This window comes from Falco rusticolus, chromosome 5 (genome assembly GCF_015220075.1).
Source record: "Falco rusticolus isolate bFalRus1 chromosome 5, bFalRus1.pri, whole genome shotgun sequence".
Taxonomy (NCBI): Eukaryota; Metazoa; Chordata; class Aves; order Falconiformes; family Falconidae; genus Falco; species Falco rusticolus.
The window spans coordinates 1,141,167-1,166,692 of record NC_051191.1 but is presented as its reverse complement, the minus strand read 5'-3'; the positions used below and the strand labels follow the sequence as shown (position 1 = coordinate 1,166,692).

General features: G+C 44.5%; 1 protein-coding gene and 1 long non-coding RNA gene across 3 annotated transcripts in view; one reads left to right on the top strand and one right to left on the bottom strand.

The window, feature by feature from the left end:
* Positions 1–1,055: 1,055 nt before the first annotated feature.
* On the top strand, positions 1,056–21,297 carry LOC119148349. The gene is made up of 3 exons (XR_005104369.1): positions 1,056–1,065; positions 5,581–5,584; positions 15,815–21,297. It is a non-coding gene; the product is annotated as an uncharacterized LOC119148349 (long non-coding RNA).
* The window catches only part of ABCD2 (ATP binding cassette subfamily D member 2), a 49,794-nt gene continuing 31,255 nt past the window's right edge, over positions 6,988–25,526 (bottom strand). For both annotated transcript variants that reach the window (XM_037388365.1, XM_037388364.1), the window contains exons 7-10: positions 24,060–24,205; positions 14,838–14,922; positions 13,985–14,110; positions 6,988–11,473 (exon numbers count right to left, since the gene is read on the bottom strand). In XM_037388365.1, the coding sequence (XP_037244262.1) occupies positions 11,263–11,473; positions 13,985–14,110; positions 14,838–14,922; positions 24,060–24,205 (568 nt within the window). In that variant the 3' untranslated portion in view covers positions 6,988–11,262. The remainder of the gene's footprint in view (positions 11,474–13,984; positions 14,111–14,837; positions 14,923–24,059; positions 24,206–25,526) is intronic.

Below are 25,526 nucleotides of genomic sequence, written 5' to 3'. Positions count from 1 at the left end.
GGGTCAGGGGGACTAAGCTGTTTCCTCGGTAAAGCCAGTTCTCACCCTTTTTATCACAAATCTCCAAACAGTTGGATTTACCCCTGACCCTGGGAATTCCAGTCCAGCAGAGATAAGTAAAGGAGAGAAAGCCACAACTTACTTTCTTTTTTTTTTTTAAAGCAACTATTTCTAGCTTCACAGCCAGAGTAAAGCCTGAAAATATGAACCACAGGCAAAGGCAATGCAAAGCAGTGCCGTGGGTGCATATGCCAGCTAGGTACTGCCGGCATTGTGTGGCAGCCCCCTGTCCCAGGGACCTTCCCCAGCATCTCCTCTTGAAAAAGCCAGCCTAGGGTCTAAGCAGTTGTGCTCAAAACAGTGAATAAGTAGAAGCACAAGCACAAGAGGAAAAAACCCTAAAATTTCCAAAAGATCTGACCTCGTTATTTTGCCATGGAAGGGTAGGCTTGGGAACATGTCCCTCTAATCCTGTCTCTTGTCTTCAAGTTCTCTGGTCCATGGACAGACAGGCAGCATCAGTGATCCCTGCAGTGGAAACCTGCCTGAAAGTGAGCTCTGACGGTCTTAGACCTGCTTTCTCTGCAAGCCTTTCTGGGCTAACCTCTTCAAAGTGCGGGAGGGAAGCACCATCTGCCTGCTGGATCAGAGGAAGAGTGAATGAGATTTAATTAAGATGATTTTGCCCTCCAGTCAGGCTGTTCAAAAATTAATTTTAGCTCTTCTACCCCTTCAATTAAACTCATAAGCTAGAGGGAGCAATGCACCCTGAAATATTGATTCTGCCTCTCAGATGGCAGTGACCTACATCTGCGGGTGCTCAGCCCACGAGCCAGTGCCCGGGACTGTTGCTGCCCTCCTGCACTGCATACAGGAGGAATGATCAAGGTGCTGGCTTGGATTAGAGGCAGAGTTTGATGTGAATCCTTTAATTTCTTTTAAATGCATCATGATTCATTATCTCAGGCAGGATCCTATATCAGGTGCATGAAGAAAGCTTTGTGAGAGGCAAGCTGAGGTTGTTTGATCAAAGCTATGCCCTAGGCAACGTGAGAGCTCTTCCCAGTCTATTATAGCTGGTTTCTGTAAAGGCAGGCAGCACCAATTCAAGCATTGGAATTGACTGGAAGGAAACTTAGACATGTTTCATTTTTTTCCCCAATATGTTTCCCCCTCAACTTATCAGTCATGTCAGTCCTTCCCAACAAAGAATAACTGAAGGCCAAATTCAATTCAGCTTTCATCTACACCTGCAAAGCTTACATCATCCTCACTGAAGGCTTCCTAAGGGTGGCAGATGAGTTTGGCTAGTAAAACAGTCAGCCTGGCAGAGATAAAGTCATGAAACTCTTGGGAAATGCCGTGGTTACTGAGCCCTGCCCATAGCAGCACTGATCAGGATGCAGATCTGCTCCAAGTAAGTAATGCAGCATGCAAACAGTGGGGAAAAGAATTTAGGAAGGAATTTAGGATCTGTGAATAATTTTGGCTTCAGATCCCACCAATTATATATTCCACAGTGTATTGCATAGTCAGTCGCTCCCAAGAGCTGCTGAGCACCTTAAAATTATACTCCTACAAAACAGACCCTCAAATGCCTTCGTAACATTAAGGGCCATGAATGCAGCAGCTATTTTACGTGTTATACCTGAAAGTAATGGCCATTTCTCAGCCCACTAATAGAAAAAGGAGCTGCATATGTCATCATCAGAATGCACTCACTCACTATCAACAATCTTTACAGGAGATGCTTGCTGATAAAATTACTCTGGCTATCCTGTGAAGGAAAGCCTGGCTCAGGAGCAAACCTTGGCAATGCTGCACTGATACGAGTCTGCAAACTCAGCAGTAACACGGCTTCTTGCAAGTTCCTCTCTAATAATCTAATGTCAGTGTCATTAAGGAAACCTTTTAAGAACAGGTATCAACGCCAGGCAACTCTAAGCTTCATAGACCAAACATTTGTTCTCTTCAGTGTCCCTGACATGTCCAGTGTTTCACTGCCAATGAATCTGGCTCCGCTACTCAACATGGCATTCAACTTGGCATCACCTTTCTTTCCTGCCAGAAGCCCAGCAGACTGGAGTTTTAGCAGCACTTTCCAAACAGGATTCCTGAGGCTTAGCATTACACACAGAACAGGAAATCTGACCTTGTAAGACTGCGCAGAAGCTTGTGTATTTGTGCCTGGATCTGGTGCTCAGCCAACTGCAGGAGAAACTGATTGAGGTAAATGAAGCAAGACATCGGTGATGAAGAACTCTCCCAGGTCTTAAGTATTCCTGCATGCTGACAAAGGGGATTTGTAGTGAAACTAAGACTGTGAGGTCTCCACAGCACATGGCAGAGCTGTGTCCTCACCCCCACCCAAGCCCGCCGCGGATGCCGACTCAGCTTCAAGAGGAACAAAGTAAATAGTTTCTGCTTACACATGCCTCATTCTTCAGGAGAGCATGTGGCTATGCCTCTTCTGCCTCCACCCATAAGAAATCCAAAAAAACTTGAAAAGAATGTAACAGTCAGATGGGATTAGAGCACAAACCCAGACTATGGCCAGTTTAAGACCTGTCCGGGCAGGCAGACACAGACATCAGAGGTCTTCTGCCCATGCTGCAGGCTGGCACGGCAGGAGCCAGCTCTGACCCGGAGGCAGCCCAGCGCTGTGTTTAGCGCAGCCCAGCGTGGTGTTCAGCTGGGCACTGGGAACGCCGGGCAGCTCCCGAGGGAGGAGCTGCCTTTCCAGGGTGGGCCATGCTGGCTACACGTGCTTTCATGGGTGCCAGGGCAGGGCAGCTTGGGTCGGACCGTACTTGCCCACCTACAGATGCAGGAAAAAGAGCTGGAGAGACTCATCCTTCAAGGCTTCAGGTCTTCAGTCCTTTCCTTGCAAACTCACAAGTAGGTTTTCTGTGCAGTGGAGCTCAGCATGCTGGCTGAGGTGTCCCTGAACGCGCAGGGCGCTGCAGCCCTGTTGATGCCAGCAGCACTGGAGTTCTCACTTTCATAATTGCCTGTTGGCCAGGAGGGGCTGTTTGGGCACTGCATAACACAAGCCATAGATGCCATCAAACAATGTCCTGTGCCAAACAGGCACTTTCTGCTGGAGCACCCCAGTACCCATCAGAAGTCAAACCTGTCCTGGCTTCATTCAAGCCTGAATTTGTCTACTTCCAACTTCTGCATCTCATTTATGCCTTTTGCAGCAGCATAAGGCTCTGAATTAGCGAAGTAAACATGCATCTTCAAGCATGGCTTTAGCAAAACAAACCGCAACACTTGGAACGTGGCCTTACGCTTCCTGGTCACCTAGGCAGGTATTTGATGATACACCCCTGACCTATGTCCTAGGCAAGAGCACACTTTGGCCCATCAGGTTTGGTTTGTCTTTAAGGCACCCCTGGGAAGTCCAGCCTGCACTGGAAGTTTGACAGGCAGAACAGGAGTTAAAGCCAAGAGACGGAGAAGGTAAATTTTTAGGAAACAATCCTTGGTTGGAGGGGAAGGGGTCTGGAAAGGTTGGAGCCCACGCCGGTGCAATAACTCTGGGTTTCCTGGAGGCACTCAGTGGGGCAGAGGAGCAGGCGCTCCAGTAGTGTCCTGCAGGGAGCCGGGGCGCGCAGCCCTCGCCAGCACCGCTCCGTCCTCGTGGAGTAGCCCCTTGTCACAGCAGGGTGAGCGGGTCATGGGAGATTGACAAGGCTAGGATGGATTAAGGGAATATCTGGCAGGCTCATTTTTTAGAAACAGAAATTTTTTAAACTATTTAAAACTGATGATGCCACCACCATTTGTTTTTTTTTTTTTTTTTTTTTTCCCCTGGTTGTTAATTAAAACTTCTCTCAGACAGAAACAGTTTTCAGCCCATGACTTGAAAGAGGAATCGAACCTCCCTTCAGCAGTCCCTGGAAGTAAGTCCTTACAAAGGAAGCACAGTCGTTCTCCCTGGCCAGCAGCATACCTTGCCTCTGCTTTCATCTTGGCATGAAACGCATTAATCACTCTTTTTTTCCCCCATAACAATGTAAGCATGAAGAGTCTAATCAACAGTCCTCATCCTCTGATGCTCAGCGATGAGCCATATGGCCCATACATAAGGGAACATTAGCGATTAGACAGGGATTGAATTCTCTGTAACACGATTACTGTATAAAAATAGGATAGCAAGGGACTGCAACAGCGCCTCTTTGCATGCTCATTTTGCACTGGTAAGGAAATAGGGATTTCTGTGATTTTGCATCTGTGGCTGCCATTTCATACTGGTTATGAGGGGATTTTTGGTTGAATAGCAGAGCTCAGACAAGGCGTGCCATTATTTAAGAATTGGTTATATTTATGGGTTACCTAGAAATACTCCAAAGGACATGATGAAAGGCGGTTGTATGCTTCTGATGACCGCTTGCTAGGATTAAAAGAGGATTATTTGTTTTTCATTACTATGAGCTGTGTAACTTTTAAATCACCTGGCATTGCAGGTATAAACTGGTACTGGGATGTGCTCTGTGCAAGAATGTCCTGTTATTGTGAGCATACATCTCGCAGAGCCCAGCTTTATCACTACTAGTTGTTGCACTTTAGTACCTCACGTTACTACCTTGTTACTACCGATTATTAGCTACTCATCATTTTAGTTGTGTGGACATTATTTCTTAAGACTTTTCCTAAAAGTGATTGTTGACTACCTACAAAGAAAAAGCGGATGCGTTTGACAGCACCCACCACCCCGCTTGCTCTCTTCCAGCACTTACCATCAAATGCAGAGCCCCCACGGAGCCAACCCATGAGGATGCGGTTTGTCTTGCTGGGAAGCACCTGCAAGGTCTGGCTACGGGATGCTCAGGGACTTCTGCTCACACGCGTGTTTGGGCGGTGCATTTCCCAGGGAGGAAGGCACCAGCACCCAGATGTCTCAGCACTGCACCCATCCCGGCGGGGACAGAAAACGGGCCAAAGGGTGGGAAGGAAGACTTAGTGCAACCTGTATAAGAAAGATAGAGATCTCCAAACACACCAGCACAGGAAACACCAACTGATAAAGTCTCTCATAAACTTCATGTATTTATAGCACAGCGTAGCTGTAATTGAGGAGAAGAACATTTTAAGTGAGATACAGAGGACAAGAATATTAGAATTACTGAGTGCAATTTTTTTGGTTGCTTTAAATATGAAATACGTTGGGTTTGCTTCAATAGCTTGCTTGCCGTTTATGGTGAGAATAATTTCTGCTTTCCAAAGACCCTAATCTTCATGAAAAGCATTATGAATCTGATCTATTTAAAATGCAGCTCTAAACCACCACAACTATAAACTCTCTTTCAAAGATATTTCAACCTAAATAACTTTTATGACAATTTTCCTGCTAAAATTGATCAATAAATGAACATTTTTCTTTGTCTTGCTGTGTTATTATCTAAACACTGTGTCAGGGTCAGCTTGCCTTTATGTGTTTGATGACAAGAGAAGAAGAGTAATGTGCTATTACACAACCATTTTATGTCCAAGACAGGTTTCATTATTGCCTTTTTCCAACCTCTGGCTTTTCCCATGGGCCCTTGGACTGTTTTTTCCCAGACCTCATGCCAGTCTGGTTTCTCACTGTGGGCTCAGCCCCAGGACCCAGCTGGCTCCTCAGCCCTGCATCAGCCACCACCACAATATCTCTTCCTCCCTTTTTTAATTATCTGTTTAAAAAAAGATTGTTCTGGATTGGTGGGAGTAGTATTTTTAATATGTCACTGTTACCATCTCACAGATAGTCTCCCTCACATGAGGTTAAAGACATTTATTTAAAAAATACAAAGCAGGTGTTGCAGAATGAGCCATAATCAGAAATAAGGCCACAGAGAGACAGCACAAGGTGTTCTTCCAGATATTCCCCACTTACTTGAAAACTTCACCTGTGAGAAGTCTTTGAACACCTCTGCTCTGCATATTTCCTAAGTCCTTTTTGCCTCTGTGATACAAGCCTTGCTGTCCAATCTCTTCTGGGAATACTTAACCCTTGGGGAGAGGCTCAGGGCTCCAGTACTTCAGTGAACACATGCTGGTGGCCTAACCAAAAAGCAGGAATGCTCTCCAAAGAGAGACACCAAAGCACATCTTGCAAAAAAAAAAAAACAAAACTGAAACTCAAGTGCAACCTTTGCAGCTTTCAGCTCACCTCCCCTGCTACAGTATAGCCTGTCTCCTCCTGGGCTGATGCACAGCCCCGCAGAGATCCCCAAAAATGCATTTCTCGTGGCTCATGTCCTGGACTTTGCTCTCTGTCAGTGTTCTCCCTCTGAGCGGGTGCAGTAGCTGGAAGGGAGGCGTGGGGGACAAGCCTTCCTGTAAGGAAGTGACCACCATCGCCATGGGCTCCCCAGCTGCACAATCCAGGTCCTGTACCACCGCACAGTACCTCATCGTCCCCTGCCACAGCTGGGAAGGGGCTAGACACAAGGAGTTAACCGATGTCCTCATACTCCTGGTAGTCTGAAGGGCTAAAGAAACTGTCTTTTTTATCTTCATCCCCAAGAAGTCAAACCTCTCCGTTTCTAGGCCAACATGGGCACTTGCTTGTAATATTTGTGACATCGATGCCTCATGCATAACTTTAACTTACAAAGACCATAACAACAGCCTTTGGGAGCGATGCTGCTGAGGCCACCTGATGCTTCACTACTGATACTGTCCTCTGGCACACTGCTCGGTGCCCAGCCTCCCTGCAGAACTCCCCAGCAAGTGGTGGCAGCTCCTTGTCACCTTCCCGTCACGAGTCAGGTCCACGCTGAAGTGGATGGGCATGAGACATGACAAACCCACAGCAGCCTTTGATGCCAGCCTGATCTAGGAATGAAACTCTTGTTTTAACTTGCAAACACGCAAACAACCTCCCCAAGCTTTTCTACCCCATCACAGAAACGAGGGACGGGAAGGGGCTCCCAGAGCACACACAGGCAGGTCCGGACTGCTTTGTGAACGATTCATAAGGAACATTGTAATCTCAAAGTAAATGCCATGTGTTTTATTTGAGGTTGGAATAAATTACAACTGTAAAGCATAATTTATTGCTTTATAAATTGTCTGCTCTTAAAAGGCATTAATATCAAACATAAACAAAACAAAGACACATTTGATTAGCAGTTCAGTTCTCTTTAAGTTCCATGAACAGCTGAGTAGGGGGATTTCATTCTATACACGATTGAAATTTCTGATCACAGGCTCGTAAACTTGACTTTGACATGCATTATCATCATATAGATATATTGAGGGGACTGTAGATGTGTTCATTTGCTTTAGGATAGAATTTTTATTGCGATTTTCCCTAATATATCCCATTGAATACCCAGTCCTTCATTCCTCACTCAAATACAAATCTCACTGGTTTCAAAAAACTCCTCTAAAAGATGTGTGGGGTTTTCTACCCCTGCGGAAGAAGGGGTCTTCCAAGTCTAAAACAGGAATGAGTCTGGTCCCAAAACAGGAATGAGTCTGGTCCCAAAACTAAGTGAAAAACAAACTCCTCCTAGGTTAAAATACTGAAATCCCATGCACATGTGCCCTCCCATTCTGAAGATTCTTGCAAAACATCCCAGCATTATCTGAATGAACTGATGCCGATATTTCACATTTCTACCGTACGGTTACTCCGTGCCTGAGACTGGTATGAATTTTGCTCAGCACATGTACTCCTCTAAGATGCAGACCCAGGCAAGTCCGGTTTGCCCTGAGTCCTGGGAGGATGAGTGGGCGCTCACAGGAGGCTAGGTGCACTGAGCACTTCGCATCTATACAGCCCTGGATGTATAGATGCCGCGACACAACAAGCTGGACCTGGCTAGCTCCAGCTAGGTATGTCAGGCAGACGGAAGGCGAAAAAGGAGCTTCCTCAGCCTCCTGGGGAGTGATAGCTCCTGAACACCAGAAAGGGAAGGAACATGGACGAGCAGCTCTCATTACACCACGAAAAAGGATTCCAGCAAGGCATCCCGCCCTGCTCTGACCCTCTCGCACTGCAGGGACCAAGTGCTCTGCACGCTTCGGCTCCGCAGCAGCGTCTCCCTGAGCTATTCCCTGAGCAGGGAGCACGCACTTCTGCTCGCACTTCCCCAGCTGGGTCCAAAGCAGCACAGAGTGAGCTGGCTTATGCCCTGCATTACATCAGAGGTAAAACTCTCCACAAACAGAACCAGAGGCTCCCGTCTCAATTAGCCCTTGGAACAACTCAGAAAGTTTGCAGACAGAATCTCCAGGACAGCTTCTCCTCCAGCTGCAAGACTAACTTTAAAAATAATAAGCCACTGGTACAGTAAATACTTCTAAAACTGGCTCAGTATTACTCAGAACATTCCTGTTTAGACAAGGGTTTCTACTCATACCAGCCTCTGATGTTCTGGTCGTGCCTACAAGAATGTAAATAGCTGAGTGAGATGCTAGGATATTTTACACGATATTACTGAATGGGAATGGTTAAATCTCTTACTGGATCCAACAAGTATAAATCAAACTTCAAGGAAAATACTATTACATTGATCCTGGTGCAATTTCAGTTTTCATTAAAATTTCATCAGTAACGTAAATATCTTCTCCATGTTTTGTGCATAATCTCATTTAAAAAAAAAAACCAGCAAAAAAACTTTCTTCTACTAAACATGGCTTCACCTGAAGATGTGTTTCTGTTGTGCCATGAGGGATAGTCAGCTTTGATCTCTGCAAGGCGGTACAGCAGATTTCAGATGCTGCGCTTGCCCATAGTGGCTCCCAACAAGTCAAGCACCATGGCAGAGCTTTGGTGGGAGGCTGGGAGTGTGCAGGACCTCACCTGGAATTGTGCTGAATTGGGCCAATCGGTCAGCACTTTTCGGTGTCCTCCTTATTCAGGGGCTGGAGAACCCTGGTTTAGCTCCCAGCCACATCGTAAAGCGCGTAATGGAGGGGTGGGGAACACTAATGCCCCTTCTTCCACCTCGGCTTCTGCCTTGGGAGAGGCTTGTGGAAGGGCGGCTTTGCAGCTGCTTCGCGCTAGCAGAAGGACACACTGCAGCTGGGACAAGGCCATGCACATCGTGTGTGCCTGATTCATCACCATCTTAGAGAAACATAACTCAGAAATGTGTAAGCCTTTAAAATCATCAGTCATCTCATTTATGCGCACCGAGAACAGATTCTTGGCTGACTTCTTTTTTTCCTTAGCAGTTCTGAATTTGTCTTTGAAGATGAGAAGGAGGAAAGCTAGCCTTCAGGGAGAGGGACAAGCAGAGACACTTGCAAATTAAAATGCATGCACATGCCATTCACCACAGCAGTGACCTCCAGTCTGCACTTTACAGTACAACATCCGATTATCTTGAACCTTAATTTCTCATCCCTTTCAAACGCTCCCAAGAGCATTCCTTTCTGTGTCAGTGAGATGTCCCAGGGGACTCTACAGAGAAAACTAATGAGAAGAACAAGCTGTTGTCACCAGGAGAAGTACCAGGGTTACATACAAGCCACAGACTCTGGAGAAGCAGGACAGGGAGCAGGCTTATTCCATTTTTCAGTGCCAGTGTCATACCAAGCAGCGAGACAAGCACACAGTGAGAAGGAAGATGGGCTAATGCTACATTGGACTGGGATTTTGCAGACTGGGTTAATTTACCTTCCCCTTGTTCTTGAAGTGATCAGAAAAAGTAAACAATTTATATTAAATTCAGAGTGATCAAACATTCCCAGCTCATCAAATACCACCAAAATATTTCTCCTTTCTTAACAGTTCTTAACAGCTCAAGCATTGCCTTTCTTAGACCGAGCACACCAGAAAGATATCCTCTAAGGAATCACACTTCTAGAAAAAAAAGAACCAACAAACTTCGGGATTGCTACATCTCAGCCAAGGCTCATTTATCCATCTGCAAAGCCTCCTGCACCTCCTGATCTTCACTCCCGAGCCACCCATTTGCTGTGCACTTGCAGTCAGAGAGAGCAGATAAGAGCTCTTAAATCCATTCACCTCCTTACTTCTAATTCACCGGTGCTGGCTCCAGCAAGGCACTCAAGCCAGCACTGTCTTGGCGGCTTCTGTTCAAAGCACCTTCTGACTGATGGGGGACCGGGCTCCTGCTGAACTGAAAAGCAGATGGGACAGCGAGTGCGTCTGAGAGTAAAGCTGTTAATGGGTGCCTTCGCTCCCGGGGAGGGCAGTGTTCAGCCACTCTACCAAAATATGGCAGGCATATTAATTAGTGGTTACAAAATGCTCTGGCTTTTCACAGACCTTTATAAGTGCTGAGCATTTTAATTGGCAGGACAGCCATGCCTGAGAATTCAGTGTATTGTTAGAAACTGACAGTTTCCTCTCCTGCAGTCCTTCCTGTCACGAAGCGTCTCGTGGAACAAACAAGTGTCTATATCGTGATTTTACCAGCGGAGGAACTGGGTCAGAGATGGACTCCAGATGGATCAGACCCATGGAGCAGATGAATGACTTAGTCAAGCGAAAACTAAAGTCACTTGATGCAAGGCCCAGAGTTCCATCCCTCCACCAGAGGTTACTGAACAGGGAACACAAATAATCCCCCAAAGAAACTGATGTATCATGAAGGGCAAAGAGGCTTTGAAGCTATGCAGAACAGCGTAAAGTACAGCACAAGTATATTACATATTTAGCTCTACCCCGGCTTCTCTGTCACGTGGGCAGCAGCTTGCTCAGATAGTTGTCTTCTGTTCAGCCTATTACGTTATCTCCTAAGGAAATGCAGGTGGAGGTGTGTATGCAATTCAGCAGTAGAACAGAACTTCGGTTTTATGTGGGCTCAGAGAAACTTTCTTACACCCAAATGAGATTTTTGCATGCATCTGTTACTCACCCAGATGCTGCCTCTGCCGTGCTCCATGCCTGAGTTTCATGCCAGGTTTGCTCTGCCTAGCAGGCATATCATACGCACACAGTGACCTGGTACAAAAGCACATTCTCCAGGCCAAGTCTCAGGCAAAAATTCACCTACAAAACCTAAGTGTACAGGTAGTTTTTTGCAGTGAATCGGGCTTTCACTAGGAATTAACATAAGCTGCAATGACTAATCTTATACTCTGTGCACTTGCTTGTTTTCTTTTCACAGTTCAACCACTTTCTTCCTTAATACTAAAACACTAAAGTCTTACATACCATTCAGAGCATTATTTTCTCCTGGCTGTGTTTCTCTATGCTCTAAGCCTCTATCACAATGCATGCAAAGGATAATGGCTGAATTTGTAATGCTTTTAACTAAAAAAATACTTTTAAAAACATAAACCATAAATTATTTATTCCTCTTTGTCCATTGTTTTAAGCACTGAGTCTTCTCCCAAGATTTTACACAGTTCATTCAGTCTCTGCTGCATTTTAGGAATTCCTGCAAGTTGGGATTCCAGTCTCTGTTTTTCCTCACTCAGTGATAAACGGATAGCGGTGTCCAACTGCTCGAAACGCCAGCCTCCTTGTCCGTCAAACTGCAGCAAGTGAGTGTGGTACTTCCTGCAGTAGAAATTAAAATATTAATAACGGCTCAGGGAACAGATGGTTCATTTTTGCATGCAAATTTGGGTGCCTGTGTCTCTTTTCAATGCTGTCTCTCAAGAAGTTGCCGGTTGCCCAGTTTTGGATCACTGGGTAAGATCTTTTTTTCAGTCACTCATAATCCCAGGACACTCTTTTGTAAGGGATTTGGGTATTTCAAAGCCTGTCACCAGGACCTCCCTAGGCCATCTAGTGAAATTCAGCAGTGAGGTGCCAGCTCTAAGCTATCAGCACTGCTGTGGGCTCCCTAGCTGGGGTGGTCACTGCCTCAGGTGCCCCGCACAGCTGGGCTCGCCGAGGTCCTCACCTGCAGTGACGTTGGCAGGAGCGGGCAGCAGGGCTGTGGAGGTTTTCCTCATCATCTCCTGTCCTTGGTCAAGGTGGCAGCCTCCCTCTTAGAAACGTTGTCTGCGGCTACAGTTGCCTTCACTGCAACTCCACCAGGCTCCTTTTTCTACAGGAGCTTGAACAGCAGCGGCAGACAAGGCTCCCTTCTCACTCAGGCATGCTAGTCCCAGTTTATTTTATTTACCTCGCTTTCTGACAGACATTTTACCCCCTCAGCAGAAAATACATTCAGGCAGGCACGGTGCATCTGATACCGTTGATAAAACTCTAGTTTGTTCAAATTACACCTCAGTTTGTTCCCCTGCATCTTGTAAGGTTGGCTAAAGAAACCTCCAGTCCTAAAATATGGTTCAGTTTGCAAGGGACTAAAATAAAAAAGTCTGTAAAGGAGTCACAGATCTTTCAGTGAGTATCAGGGTGTGTGCACCGAAAATATTCAAAGGTGTACATGTGGAGTTTGTCAAGACCTGACAAGACATTTATCAGGAGGTGCAAGAGGAAGAGCAGAGAGTTCCCTCAGAGCTGCTGGTATGACTGTGTAATTTATCACTATCAATTATAGAAGATGAGATACATCATAAAACAGTGAATATAAATCCCATCCAGGGAAAGTGACAGTTTAATAAATTCAATAGCATATGACATGGGACTCCAAATAGATTCAACTCCAGGCTTACATTGACCAGTTCTTGCATACTATTCTTTGTGACACCAAATGTTTAACCTATCCATTTTCCCCCACCAAAACAAAAAAAAAAAAAAATCAGGAAGCTAAGGTAGCTGATTGAGATGTCCAATGCTTGCAGTCTAAGAAATTAGCTAATTTTTGATTAAAAGGGCAAATATTTTCTGGTATAATCTTGAGGAGGAGAAAACAGCCTGTGAACCCATTTTTCCTCTATGCAGTGCAGTCCCTGTGCAAGCATACCTATGCTAAAGGCATTTGGTGCTTATTTCTAAATACTGAGCACTTCTTTTTACTTCTCTAGAACCCCACAAATCACCAGATTTCTGGTAATTCCAATAATACTGTGGAGGTTACAAGAACAATCCCTAACCTTCTTGAATAGCACTAGTAGTAAGAAATAAGAAATGCTGGTAGGAAACTGAACTCAAAAGACCTTTCTCACAAGTGCTTTTGCATAACTTCCCCCTGCATCATTATTATTTATAGCCGAGATGCTCTCAAAAACCTCTTGAACAGTGGTTTTAAAATAATGCCAAACTTTTTAAAAAAATAATTAAATACTATTTTTCTTTTTAAGTGTAATTTAAATTATTTTAAAACCAAATGTCTGTGAACCATTTTTTCTTAACATTTAGGTCCTGATCCAGCAAAAGCTATTTCCACCCTCACTGACTACACAGAGGAAGGAGAAATGCTGGGGAAACCATTCTTTTTCAGAGAAGCAGACACTGATATAATTTCTTTCCTTTGACGCAACAGACTGTTAATGGATTTTTGTCAACAATTTAAAAAAAAAAACAACCAAACAAACTGAGAGCAGAGATCGAGTACAGAATGAATAGTGTCTGCTGATGTTAGCTTACACCTCGTTGATCTCATTTTGCCCTTTAAAGTATTTGGCTGTTTTCTGGATCAAGTAACTACATTTGTTTCCCTTGAGGGACTCTTCCACACTTGGTACTCCCTCATAAGAATGATGCTTCTCAGAATTCCAATATTTCCCTTTTTAATAGACAATCGAATTTTGAAAGCTCACAAACCCTGCAGGTAGAGGACACAACTGAAGTTAAAACACCAGATGTATTATTTCTATGGAAGAACAAAGAGTAGTTTAACCACTTGCCACGTTTCCCACCATCTTCCTGCACTGGTAAACTTCTAGAGTCTGGTGATATCTGTTGTGGCTGTGGAGTGGTGGACTAATTTATTGCCTCTTAGATCCCTGCATGTTGCTATTAATAGTTAATAACTGAAATGCATTTTAAAAAATAAGAAGGAGGAATAAATACATGTCTATTATTGTAGACAAGTTATCTTAGAAAATGCAGTAGATACTGATTAAACAACTGGCCTAGTACAAACATTATAGACCAATCCACTGCCTGTCAGAAAGCTGAAAGCGAGGACCATGATAAATCCCTAAACATACTTACCAAAGAGAAGGTCTGTGTGTTATAGAAAGCAGGGATATCCCAGCAGCTTTTGCAGCTTGGAATATTTTTCCTTCAACGTCAATGCTTACAGCACTCGTGCATTCGTCCAGCAATGCATATTTCGGCCTTTCAAAAGCAGATAAGGAAATTACTCTTCTATATTTTGGACAGTATTCCCACGTACAATATTTAAGCGAAAGATCAACAGAAAGGAGAGATCTATTTTTGCCAGACAGCTGTCTCGCATCTACAGCTGAAAGCTGGCCAGCAACAACATAGTTCCCATGCATTATTCAGGTGCAGAGCCAGCTTCCAGGAAAAATGGGGTTTATTTCCTAGTCCATCTGAGTACACAGTGATCTAACTTTTGTGTTCTAGTTTGACCTAGTATTATTCTGTCCTGTCATCACATCACGCAGCAGCTACAGCCAACTCGGAAACTTTCTATCCACTGCTATGTATGGACTGGGCTGCCTTTGCATGCTTGCAGTCTCCCAAACCAAAAGGTTTTGTAGTTGGATTTCAAACTGCCATAACCTCTGCAACGGTCCATCAGACTTCTGCAATATTTGGAGGACAGATGCAGGGAAGACATTTATGCCTGAGACGTTAAAGAAAGGAACATCTGGAAAATGTAATGCTATGTTGCCAAAAGCAAAGCTTAAGTAAGAAGCATTCCCCAAACTAGAGCTTGTATGAAATAATGACAAGGCCTGTGCTCCTATGCAGCCATCTAGCAGTACTGAGTATTGCATGGAGATTATAGTCTACTACTGCTCAAGTGATAACGGGAAAACTGCAAAACTCTTCCTCATTTTCAGATGCTACTTAAAGAACAAATCAAAATGCTTACTTATGGTAAAACATCCGAGCCATGCCCATCCTTTGTTTTTCTCCTCCTGATAAGACATCTTTCCAATCCATGATGGCATCCCAGCCTTTTAAAAAAAAGGCAAACAAAATGCGTCATGGCAATGTAAGTTTATGAAGGAAATGCAGCTTCACTTGCAACATCTCTGCAATTTGCAAGCAAAATCATAAAGGACATTTCCATTGCAGAAGACACAGCTCAGGGTTCTGGATCACATCTTCTGAAATACCTCAGTGCCTTTCCACTGGCATTCAATTGCAGAAATGTCCCAAATATCATGTCAATTTTGAAAATGGAATTTAACTTTCTTGGTCATGTAGGTATTGTCAATAACTTTACTTACCATCTCTTTGAAAAGACACCTACCTGTAACTAACCATTTCATTCTGTCATGTTTGTTTTATAGAACAATTTTCTATTCCTCCTTGAAAGGTATGAGTGGAAATTTAAAAACAAATTCAAAGAAATAAAGTGTAAAAACCATAAAGAACAGTACCAGACTCCACTCCCTACTGTAGGCAAAGAGTAACTGTCAGCAAACTGAACAGAAACACAGATGCAGACACAAGGATGCATTCTATGCGTACAGACAAGCAGCTAACATACAAAACTGCAGACAGACAGGAGGATTTTCCATACAAGCTTCCTGCTACCTTGCATTTAGAGACGACCCACAACTGTTATAACACTGGGTATCCTTATTTAATATTCTGCACAGTCTACAACTGATTTTTTTCTTTATCGTTTTCAGACACATGCAGTGGGAGTGTGATGCATTTTATCTGCAATCTTATGGCAGACAGGCATTTCTGTGAGTACTCTGGCACGATTCATTCCCACCAATGAAAAAAATTCAAATACCAAATTACCCTACTGAAAATAAGTTTTCAATCAAACGATCCAGACGGATAGAGTTGCAAAATAGTTGAGTTTTGAAAGGGAAGAGTGTGGATGTACAGAAAATCTGAAAAGACATTTTTCTCAATATATCATCTATTCGTGAGACAGGCAGCTGGAGCAGGGTCGAGTGAGGGAGAGAACATTTTTCCAAATCAGCCCAGAAGCACTGTAACTAAAACTGAAAACTCTTTTCTGCCACTTCCCAACTGAAGATAAACATTTCCCAGAAAAGACTAGAAAGAAGGTCAAGCAAGGAGCATGGGCTGTGTCATTTCTGATACGTGAACCAAGGTAAGGCACTTGGTACTTGTGAAGGTGTAGGAGGCTGGGGAGTGCTCTCTCCATGCTTGGTGCCACACCAGAGCTTGGTAAGTCTGAATAAAACCTCAGTGAAGCATCTGGTGAGAGGTTGTGTGACTGAAAACAGGAATTGATAATGCTGGAGACTGAATTCTAAGAATTTCCTCTACGTAAAATTGTCAAATACAATGTCACAGTTTTTTAATATACATGTATATAGTTAGATTTAAAAACCAGGGATGCACACACCAGAAATACATCACCCCTAGTAATCCTATTGGGTTTGCATTGTTTCCTTCCATTCTTGTCTAAGGATCCCAGCGGGCGCCCCTTGGGAGCACACACAGTGCTTTCTATCAGCGGGCTCCTAGCAAAGACAGAGCTGTGTAATGATTAACTGGACCCCCATTTGGATGAACTGTAGTAAAGGGAACAGACGCACAGAAGCTGCTGCAGCTCCAGTCCGGGTGCTGGGACCACACAGAGAGCTGGAGTGCGGTTCCATTGACACCTTCAGCTTCCATAAAAGCCTGTAAACCACCTGGGGCAGTCCTTTTTGGCAAAGGGTCCTGGAGGCAAGGGGTGGGAACAGTCCTTCATGAAAGCCGTAGAAACAACTGTGCTTCTGAAGACAACATTCAGGCTGCTGTTTATAGTCTGTTATTTTTAAGCTGAGCATATAGACAAGCTTTAGGAACCTGGATCTGAGCTGGGGTGTGGGTGGCTGTGCATGCGTGCACATGTGCCTGGGGAAGCAATGCTTGCGTTCATACGGTTTCTTCCAGATCAGCTGGCTTATAAAGACTTACTAAAAGACAAAAAAAGGAATGATATTCATGAAGAAGCATCATCTTGTCAGCAAAATCATTCTATTATTTCATCTAAAGGTGGAAGATTTAGCCTCCATTTACCAGGATACAGCAGTCATCTCTGTGCTCACTTCAACTTACATTACAACCGAGTATTAGAAGTGCATCTTGTCTCTTCTTGCCTAGTTCCCTCCCTGAACTTTCCTATTTGCCACTTGGAATGCTTCAAACAACAGATACGGAAGAATGCATTTTAATATTATCTATTTTAAAAAAAAATATTTTCTAATGTCAGAACAATTTCCTCTAAACAGTGAGGCATTGTAACTCAAAATAAACTGCCTCCCTACTGTGCATTAACAATTATGCACCTACTTGTTTCCCTTTTCTTACTGCTGACATGGCATAAATCAATGAAGGTCGTTAGTGTTCCGAAAATATCAGGCAACTCAGTGGCTCATGTCACGCATAGCTACATCCACTTTACAAATGAAGAAATGAAATGGCATGTCCATGGACGCAGCACAAATCTCTTCGTAGGTACAAACATCATTCTGGCTCTCAGAGTCCAAATTCCTTGCTCAATTTCTTGTTACATGTAGACTTTGATTGCACATGGTATGATGTAGATGAGATAAACACTGGATGTCACAGAAATGCCTTTTGCAACCAGTAAGACAAAGAGCATGTCTAATGTGCTGGGGCAGACTAACAGCGGTAGAAATACATACAGCTGTTAGCAGAAAGTAGCGATAGCCTTATGACAGCAGCGTTTCATTTTCTTGCATGGCTTCTTTCAGAATTCCTTTCCCCCCCAATTTTCTGAAGGAAAAAGCAAGCTAAATTTGACAACAAAAAAGGGGTTGCATCTAGAGTCTGTAGCACTGTGTATCCTTCATCCTTGTGAATTGTCATACTTGGAAGCAAGACCGAGCATTCAGCTGCCATAAAAAGATACGGTTAAAAGATCCTTTTCCAGATCTACGTTCCAATGCACCTCATCAGACGTGGACAGAAGAAAGGTTACCCCTGGTGAGTTTTTGAACATGAAGGCCTCTTGCACAGCATATGTCCTGAGGCAGCTGTCAAAATGGAAGAGAGCCCAGGTGCTGTGCAGCATGAATATGCAAGGGCAATCCTTAGCTGAGGAATGAACAAAGAGACCATCAACTGTGTGAGCCCCAGTTCAGCATGACACTGTGGGGATTTGTGTCTCTGGATTTCAGAGCCACTAGAAAAGCCAGCAAAGCACTCGAGTTCCTGCTGGTACCAACAAAAGCAAATCCAGGGCTAAAATGATCAGATGAAAAAATACTGGAGAGAGGAAATGTGCTTATCTGTGTGTTTATACGTGGCCTACCACAAAGGTTCCCTGGAAAAGACCCAAAGATATGACAAATGTGCAAAATAATGAGGGACAGTCATAATCTGGGGTGCTGAGAAACCATGAACAGGTTGAACTTGTTGAGTAATGTCACCATCCCCAACCTGCCAGGCCTGGTCATGCATTCAGCGTGCTGCTACACGTTCTCATGGCTCCTCTCACGTGACAAGCTATCGGCAGCCTAAGGCTGTACCACGATTGACACTTGCTAAATACACACAGATTTTCAAAGCAGGTCAGGAGGGAACCACTTTATGTATATATCTACTGCACATCTCCATGCTGTTACCTATGATTTCTGGACATGCCTGTGCTGGCTGGTGGTTCACCAACCTTCTTCGCTACCCTAATTTTGTATGACATTATTCTCCTGGTAGAGCTAGCAACTTTGTTGATAGGGGCACCATATTGCTAATATAAAGGTAAGTAACAAAATGGCATTCCTCTAATATCCAGAAGATGAGAAAAATACCAGTGTGCACCTCAGTGTGAAGGCAAGTCTGCCCCTAGCAGCAAGCGGGGGGTACTGTGAACAGTAGTTGCGCTGGGATCTTCTAGGGTTTGGGCTCAGGGCCATCCAGAACGCGGATGGTGGGGAGGGGGATTGTTATTTTGGTGAGTTTGGTGTGTTCTGTTGCTACCAACTGAAAAAAGTTTCATGAGGGTAACACAGAAGCTAAACGCCAAACCGGGCTACTTATTCTTGTAACCATTCTACTTACTTCTAACTGGGTCAAACCTTATTGCTAAAAAAAGAGAGGAATTTCTGCCATCGGCAGCAACAAGATCAGCGTTAGGCTCTTGCTGGCTACTTTACGCTTGGACACTGGTGACCCTTGTACTGATGCAATGTGGAAGCAATTCAGCTAAAGACAATAAAGTTATGCCAGGACAAATAAACTGAGTCAGACTTGCACGCTTCTGGATCCATCTGGCTTTTTCATAACTGCCCACAGGGAGCAGAACACCAAACTGCAAAGCATCGTATTATACATGCGTGACATTCGTGGTCAATTAAAGCACAACAGGGACATGCCCAAGGAGCCCACTGTCTGGTAGAGGCTTAATACTGCAGGGGATAGGTGAAAAGGGAAGAGGCAGAGGTAAGGCTCTGAAGAAGAAGAGGATCTACAGAAAAAATATTGAAGAATATATTACCTTCTACAACTTAATGATTGACAGACAGTTCCATTCTTACAGCAGTTTATGGAAACAGTTCAAAATAGCATGGACATACCCCATATATCCGTAAGAATATGAATAACTAAAAGTGGTTTCATTGATTGTTTTTTCAGACGTCGTATATTTTCAAAAGTTGTATATAATAGATAAATAGAAACTGTTTGCGAATTTTTTAGCAAAACTTTTTTTTCTATTGGAAAATGCCAGAGTTTGTCAACTATCTAACCACTTTGCAAAAAGCGAAAAGATGGTTTAGGGCAAATCCCTTGTTCTACAAGCTTTATATGGAATTTTTCATTATTTTGCAAAGAAAATTTTCCATTTTAAATAGAAATGATTTTAGTTTAAAAAATCTGATTTTAAGTAAAAGAATAAAGTAAAAGTTGGAAATAAAAAAAAATATTCAGCTATGTATAAACAAAAATGTCAATTGTTCACTTTCAACAAGTATTTCTCTGGCTTGCTGGTTCAAAAAACCAGAATGTAAGTCTTTATCCCAGACTAGGGGAGCGCTAAAGAATACGTAAGCATATGAAATCCACGTAACGTGTCAAATCATAAGTCATGTATTTCCTCTCTGCTTCTACCTTGGCACTTGCCTTCTGCAAAGCCCAAGGAGAAAATGGAACAAGTAAGTGTATTATGGTCCTAAAAACTTCCTGGAATGTGGTAATCTCTTCCCTTGTTTTCAAGCTTTGACCATTTCTGTTATTTTCAGATCGCTAAGTACCTAAGACACGTTTTTTTTTTAACATTTTTTTTTGTGCAGCCTTTTGCACTGTGTGCCCTCATCCTGAGTGGAGTTTCAATAGGGCACCAGTGAACACTAACAGTGTCCTCTAGACTTTTTTTTAGATTGTGTGTGTCTTGCATGTGCAGTCAGACAGGCAGAAGAGCAAGAATGGAGTCAGCAATAAATACTTTCTTTGGCACAGAAAGTAGAGTGAGACTTATCCAAACCTGGGGTTTCAGTTTGGCAATGCATAACACTGACACGGCCAGTGGCATCTTGTACGTGGAGCACGGTAACTGCCCCATCATCAGCTACATGCTCCAGCTGCAGGGTTACAAACCACAGTGACGGGCATTCAGAGACTGCTGGCGATATGGTTTTGGCCGCTGAGGGTCATGCGCAAAGACGGGGAGTTAGAGACATGCACACACCTGCAGGGCTATGATCTTACTGGCATCACAGAGATGTGGTGGGATTCTATGACTGGAGCGTTGGGATGGAAGTATACAGGCTCTCTAGGAAGGACAGGCGGGGGAGACGAGGAGGGGGTGTCACCCTCTACGTCAGTGACCAGCTGGAGTGCATGGAGCTCTGCCTGGGGATGGATGAGGAGCCGACTGAGAGCTGATGGGTCAGAATTAAAGAGAGGGCAGGGAGAGGTGACATTATAGTGGAGGGCTGCTGCAGGCCACCCAACCAGGAAGACCAAGTGGATGAGGCCCTCTATAGACAGACAGGAGCTGCCTCACATTCACAAGCTCTGGACTTCATGGGGGCCTTCAACCACCCCAATATCTGTTGGAGGGACAACAAAGCAGGGCATCGGTAATCCAGGAGGTTCCTCGAATGCGTTGATGATAACTTCCTTCTCCAAACGATAGAGGAGCCAATGAGGAGAGGTGCTAAGCTGGCCCTTGTTCTCACCAACAAGGAGGGGCTGGTGGGAAATGTGAAGCTCAAGGGCAGCCTTGGCTGCAGTGACCATGAAATGGTGGAGTTCAAGATCCTTGGGGCAGCAAGGAGGGTGCATAGCAAGGTCGCGCTACCTTGGACTTGAAGAGAGCAGACTTTGGCCTCTTCAGGGATCTGCTTGGTAGAGTACCATGGGATAGAGGCCTGGAGGGAAGAGGGGCCCAAGAAAGCTGGTTAATATTCAAGGATCACCTCCTCCAAGCTCAGGAGTGATGTGTCCCAACAAAGAGGAAGCTGGGTGAAAACACGAGGAGGCCTGCATGGATGAACAAGGAGGTCCTGGACCAACTCAAACACAAAAAGGAAGCCTACAGAGAGTGGAAGCAAGGACAGGTAACCTGGGAGAAATACAGAGAAACTGTCCGAGCAGCCAGGGTAGAAAAGCTAAAGCCCTGACAGAATTAAATCTGGCCAGGGATGTCAAGGGCAACAACAAAAGCTTCTGTAAGTACATTGGTGATAAAAGGAAGGCTAGGGAAAACACGGGCCCTCTCCAGAAGGAAACGGGAGACCTGGTTACCTGGGACATGGAGAAGGCTGAAGTACTCAACGACATTTTCGCCTCGGCCTTCACCAATAAGTGCTCCAGCCACACTGACCAAGTCACGGAAGATAAAGGCAGTGACTGGGAGAATGAAGAACTGCCCACTGTAGGAGAAGGTCAAGTCTGAGACCATCTAAAGAACCTGAAGGTGCACAAGTCCAGGGGATCTGATAAGATGCATTCGTGAGTCCTGAGAGAACTGGCAGATGAACCGGCTAAGCCACTATCCATCATACTGGAGAAGCTGTGGCAGGCCACTAAAGTTCCCATGAACTGGAAAGGGGGAAACGTAACTCATACTTTTAATAAAGGGAAATAAGGAAGACCCGGGGAACTACAGGCCCAGAGAACCACGTCCTCCTGGAAACTATACTAAGGCACATGGGAAATAAGGAGGTGATTGGTGACAGCCCAACGCGGCTTCACTACAGGCAAATCATGCCTGAGAAATTTGGTGGCCTTCTATGACAGGGTTACAGCATTGGTGGATGAGGAAAGAGTGACTGATGTAATTAATCTACCTGGGCTTGTACAAAGCATTTGACAGTGTCCCACACAACATCCTTGTCTCTAAACTGGAGAGACATGGACTTGACGGATGGACTACTCAGTGGATAAGGAATTGGCTGGATAGCCGCCCTCAAAAGAGTTGCCAGTCAATGGCCTGATGTCCAAGGAGAGACAGTGACAAGTGGTGTTCCTCAGGGGTTGTTATTGGGACTGGTGCTGTTTAACACCTTTGTCATTGACATGGACAGTGGGATTGAGTACACCCTCAGCAAGTTTGCTGACAACACCAAGCTGTGTGGTGCAGATAACACGCTGGAGGGAAGGGATGCCATCCAGGGGGGACCATGACAGGCTTGAGAAGTGGGCCCACGTGAATCTCGTGAAGTCCAACAAGGCAAGTGCAAGGTCCTGCATGTGGGTTGGTGCAAACCCAAGCACAAATACAGGCTGGGCAGGGAATGGATTGAGAGCAGCCCTGAGGAGAAGGACTTGGGGGTGTTGGTGGGTGAGAAGCTCAACATGATGCGGCAACGTGTGCCTGCAGCCCAGAAAGCCAGCTGTATTGTTTAGCGCTCTGCCCGCTTTTTCAATCCTCGTGTCATAGTATCAGATCTGAATAATAATATATATTCAGAATGATGGCAGATTCTTATTTTCTACTGCAACTTGTTGAGGGTCGACATTCATTATTATATTCTTAACAAAGAAACCCTGACCCACAGAAAGATAAGAGTCTATCAACAGGATTGTGAAGTGAGAAAGTATCTGTAGGTATACAATTGCTGCTGTAAATGGTTACTAAAATGTGCAGAAAAGAGAACAGATGAGTCTCCATGCATATTTCAAAAATAAAATGCACCTTCTACCTTTTGAACAGAGCAACAGGCTGCCATCCAGGAATAGGAATTTAGCCTTGGGATTCCCAGTGGCTGAAGCACTACTGTCTATTGTCAGAATGATCCTGACAGACACCAAGCACACACGTTACAAGTCAATGCACCCGAAGTAACCTCTCAAAAAGGAGCACTGACAGCTGGCAGAGAGAGGCAGGGAACATCCAGCACTCGTGACACCAGCTCCTTAGAGGGGTTTGAAGATCCTCCTTCTTCTCTCTAAACTTTACCAAATTTGTCCTATGTGTGTTATAAGAGCATAATGATGGGGAGGAAATTCAAACTAGAGATTAGTGGCTGGTGGGAACAAAAGGATGAAAATTATTGCTATGCTTGGGGAAAAAAAACATTCAGTGCTTCAGTTCCTTAGACACAAGAGAAGCCTTCAGCATCTGGACACCTACCATGCCAGCGTATTTAAACCATCCCCTACTCTTAGGGCAAACAATGCTGACAACACATGGCAACTTAAACTGCAAGTGGTAGATGGCAACACTCTACTGCCAGCCCGTGTCATCTGGTTACTTTTAACTTGTTCACCCTAGTGGTGTGGTATCAGACACTCCTTCTCATGGCACATAGTCTTGCTGATCCCACAAGCCAGGAAGGTGAAAGCAGACCTGACTCTCTTTTCATTCACATGCTTTCAAGTTGTTGTAGTCAGTGACATGACAAGGTTTTAAGACATGTTACAGTTTCTAAGAAAATTAAGGAAGGTCAGTGATCTCACAATATCATGACAAGACTGGCTATCACAAGGCAACAAGGATGTTCAGCCTGGGCATTGATTTACTGCGGGGGAAAGGAGCACTCCGTCCTTTAGCATCAGGAGCAACAACCATGCGTTGTGCGGCTCCCACAACCAGAAAAAGGTCTGGATCCAGTTTTGACAGTTCAGTAAGCAAAGGTCAGTCAGGCTAAGACATACACGCGAGGAACAGATTTTGTAAAGCTTATTACAAAAATATGCGATTTACCTCCTTCTCTTTGAACTATGTGGTACAGATGAACCATATGCAAGATACATTCCAGATCTTGATCTTGGTAGCCTTTCTCGTGCATGTCATCCACTGAGTCTGGGTAGATGACTTGATCACGTAGCGTTCCAATAGACATGTAGGGCCTGAGAACCAATACAGAGAAACCAGTAATCTGGAGCTGACTCCAAGCAAGCATATGTTGCTGACGCTCTATGGAGCAGATTATAATGCTTTAAACACCACGTTGCTAAAACTGGATTTATCTGTGGGTGAATGTTTGTTTGTTTTTTTTTAAACTTACCCTAGAGACATCGGGTAGTTTCTGTAACAGCTGATTACAGGGTAGCAACAGGGGTAGTATTAGCATGAAAACAAAATGAAAGATCAGGCAGAATAAACATCCACTTCATAGACTATTCTGAATGCTTTCACTTGGAATCAGGGAAACTCTATGCTTTATTCAAGGTTTGGTGCACTTAGAAATTTAGAAATCAAATTACACACTCACATGTGAAAAGTAAATTGTAACAAAACCATGGCTCAAACTGGAAAAGACTTCCGTGGTGCAGCAGGAGACACGCAAGTCAGGCAGGAGAGCACCGAAAGCCTGCTTTGCACTCTACTCTTCTGGACTGCAGAACTGAGACTGGGCATAACTTAGCTGGTTCTAGAAGCCAGTTTAGCACTTCTGAATTGCAAAAAAAGCATACATTAGAGAAGCTGATCAGCTTAAACCCTCCAGCACCAGCCTCCCTTTGCAAAGCACAAGGCTGAGCTGTATGTGAAGCAGCTTCTGGATCACGATGTTCCCAGATCAGGTAATACCATCCTTCTTACTGAAACAAGCTGTCTCCACTTTGGGGCCATAGTCCTCAGTCATGGCTGTGTCCCTGGAACAGCTATGGACAGTCTCCTCAATGTCACGAGTTGTTCCCAGACTCTGGTACAGCCCAGGCCCCCAAATCCTCCTAGTCTCTAAACAAAGTCAGCTCAAAGAACAGTTTTACGGTTCTCTAAAAGATACCGGGCCAGTCAGGCTAGGATAGCAAAGGCAATCTAAGACACACCTATTTGACCATCTCTTTCGCTGCTCTTGTTCTAAGGATTTCTTGTGAAGGACAAATATCCATCATGTCTCACAGACACTGCTGATAGCTCTTGCAAGCTGGGAACACCCTGACAATGATCTGGGAGATTCTGAGTTTGGAAGGGAAGGTCAGACCTAAAGAACAGTCAGGCCCCAGACTCTGTTCTGCTTTTTGTGCCAAGAGTTACACTAACTCCCTTAAAGCTCTGTTGCCAGGGGATGATGACAAAGAGGAGCAGTTAAAATTGGGCCAGGAACAAGGAAGCTTCCAGGCAGCTTGCTCTTGCCACTGAGGACTACTTCCAACTAATTCACAGCGTGTTGGCGAGGGGTCAGTTTTCTTCCCTGAAGAGTTCTGGACCTGCATGGTGGGACGG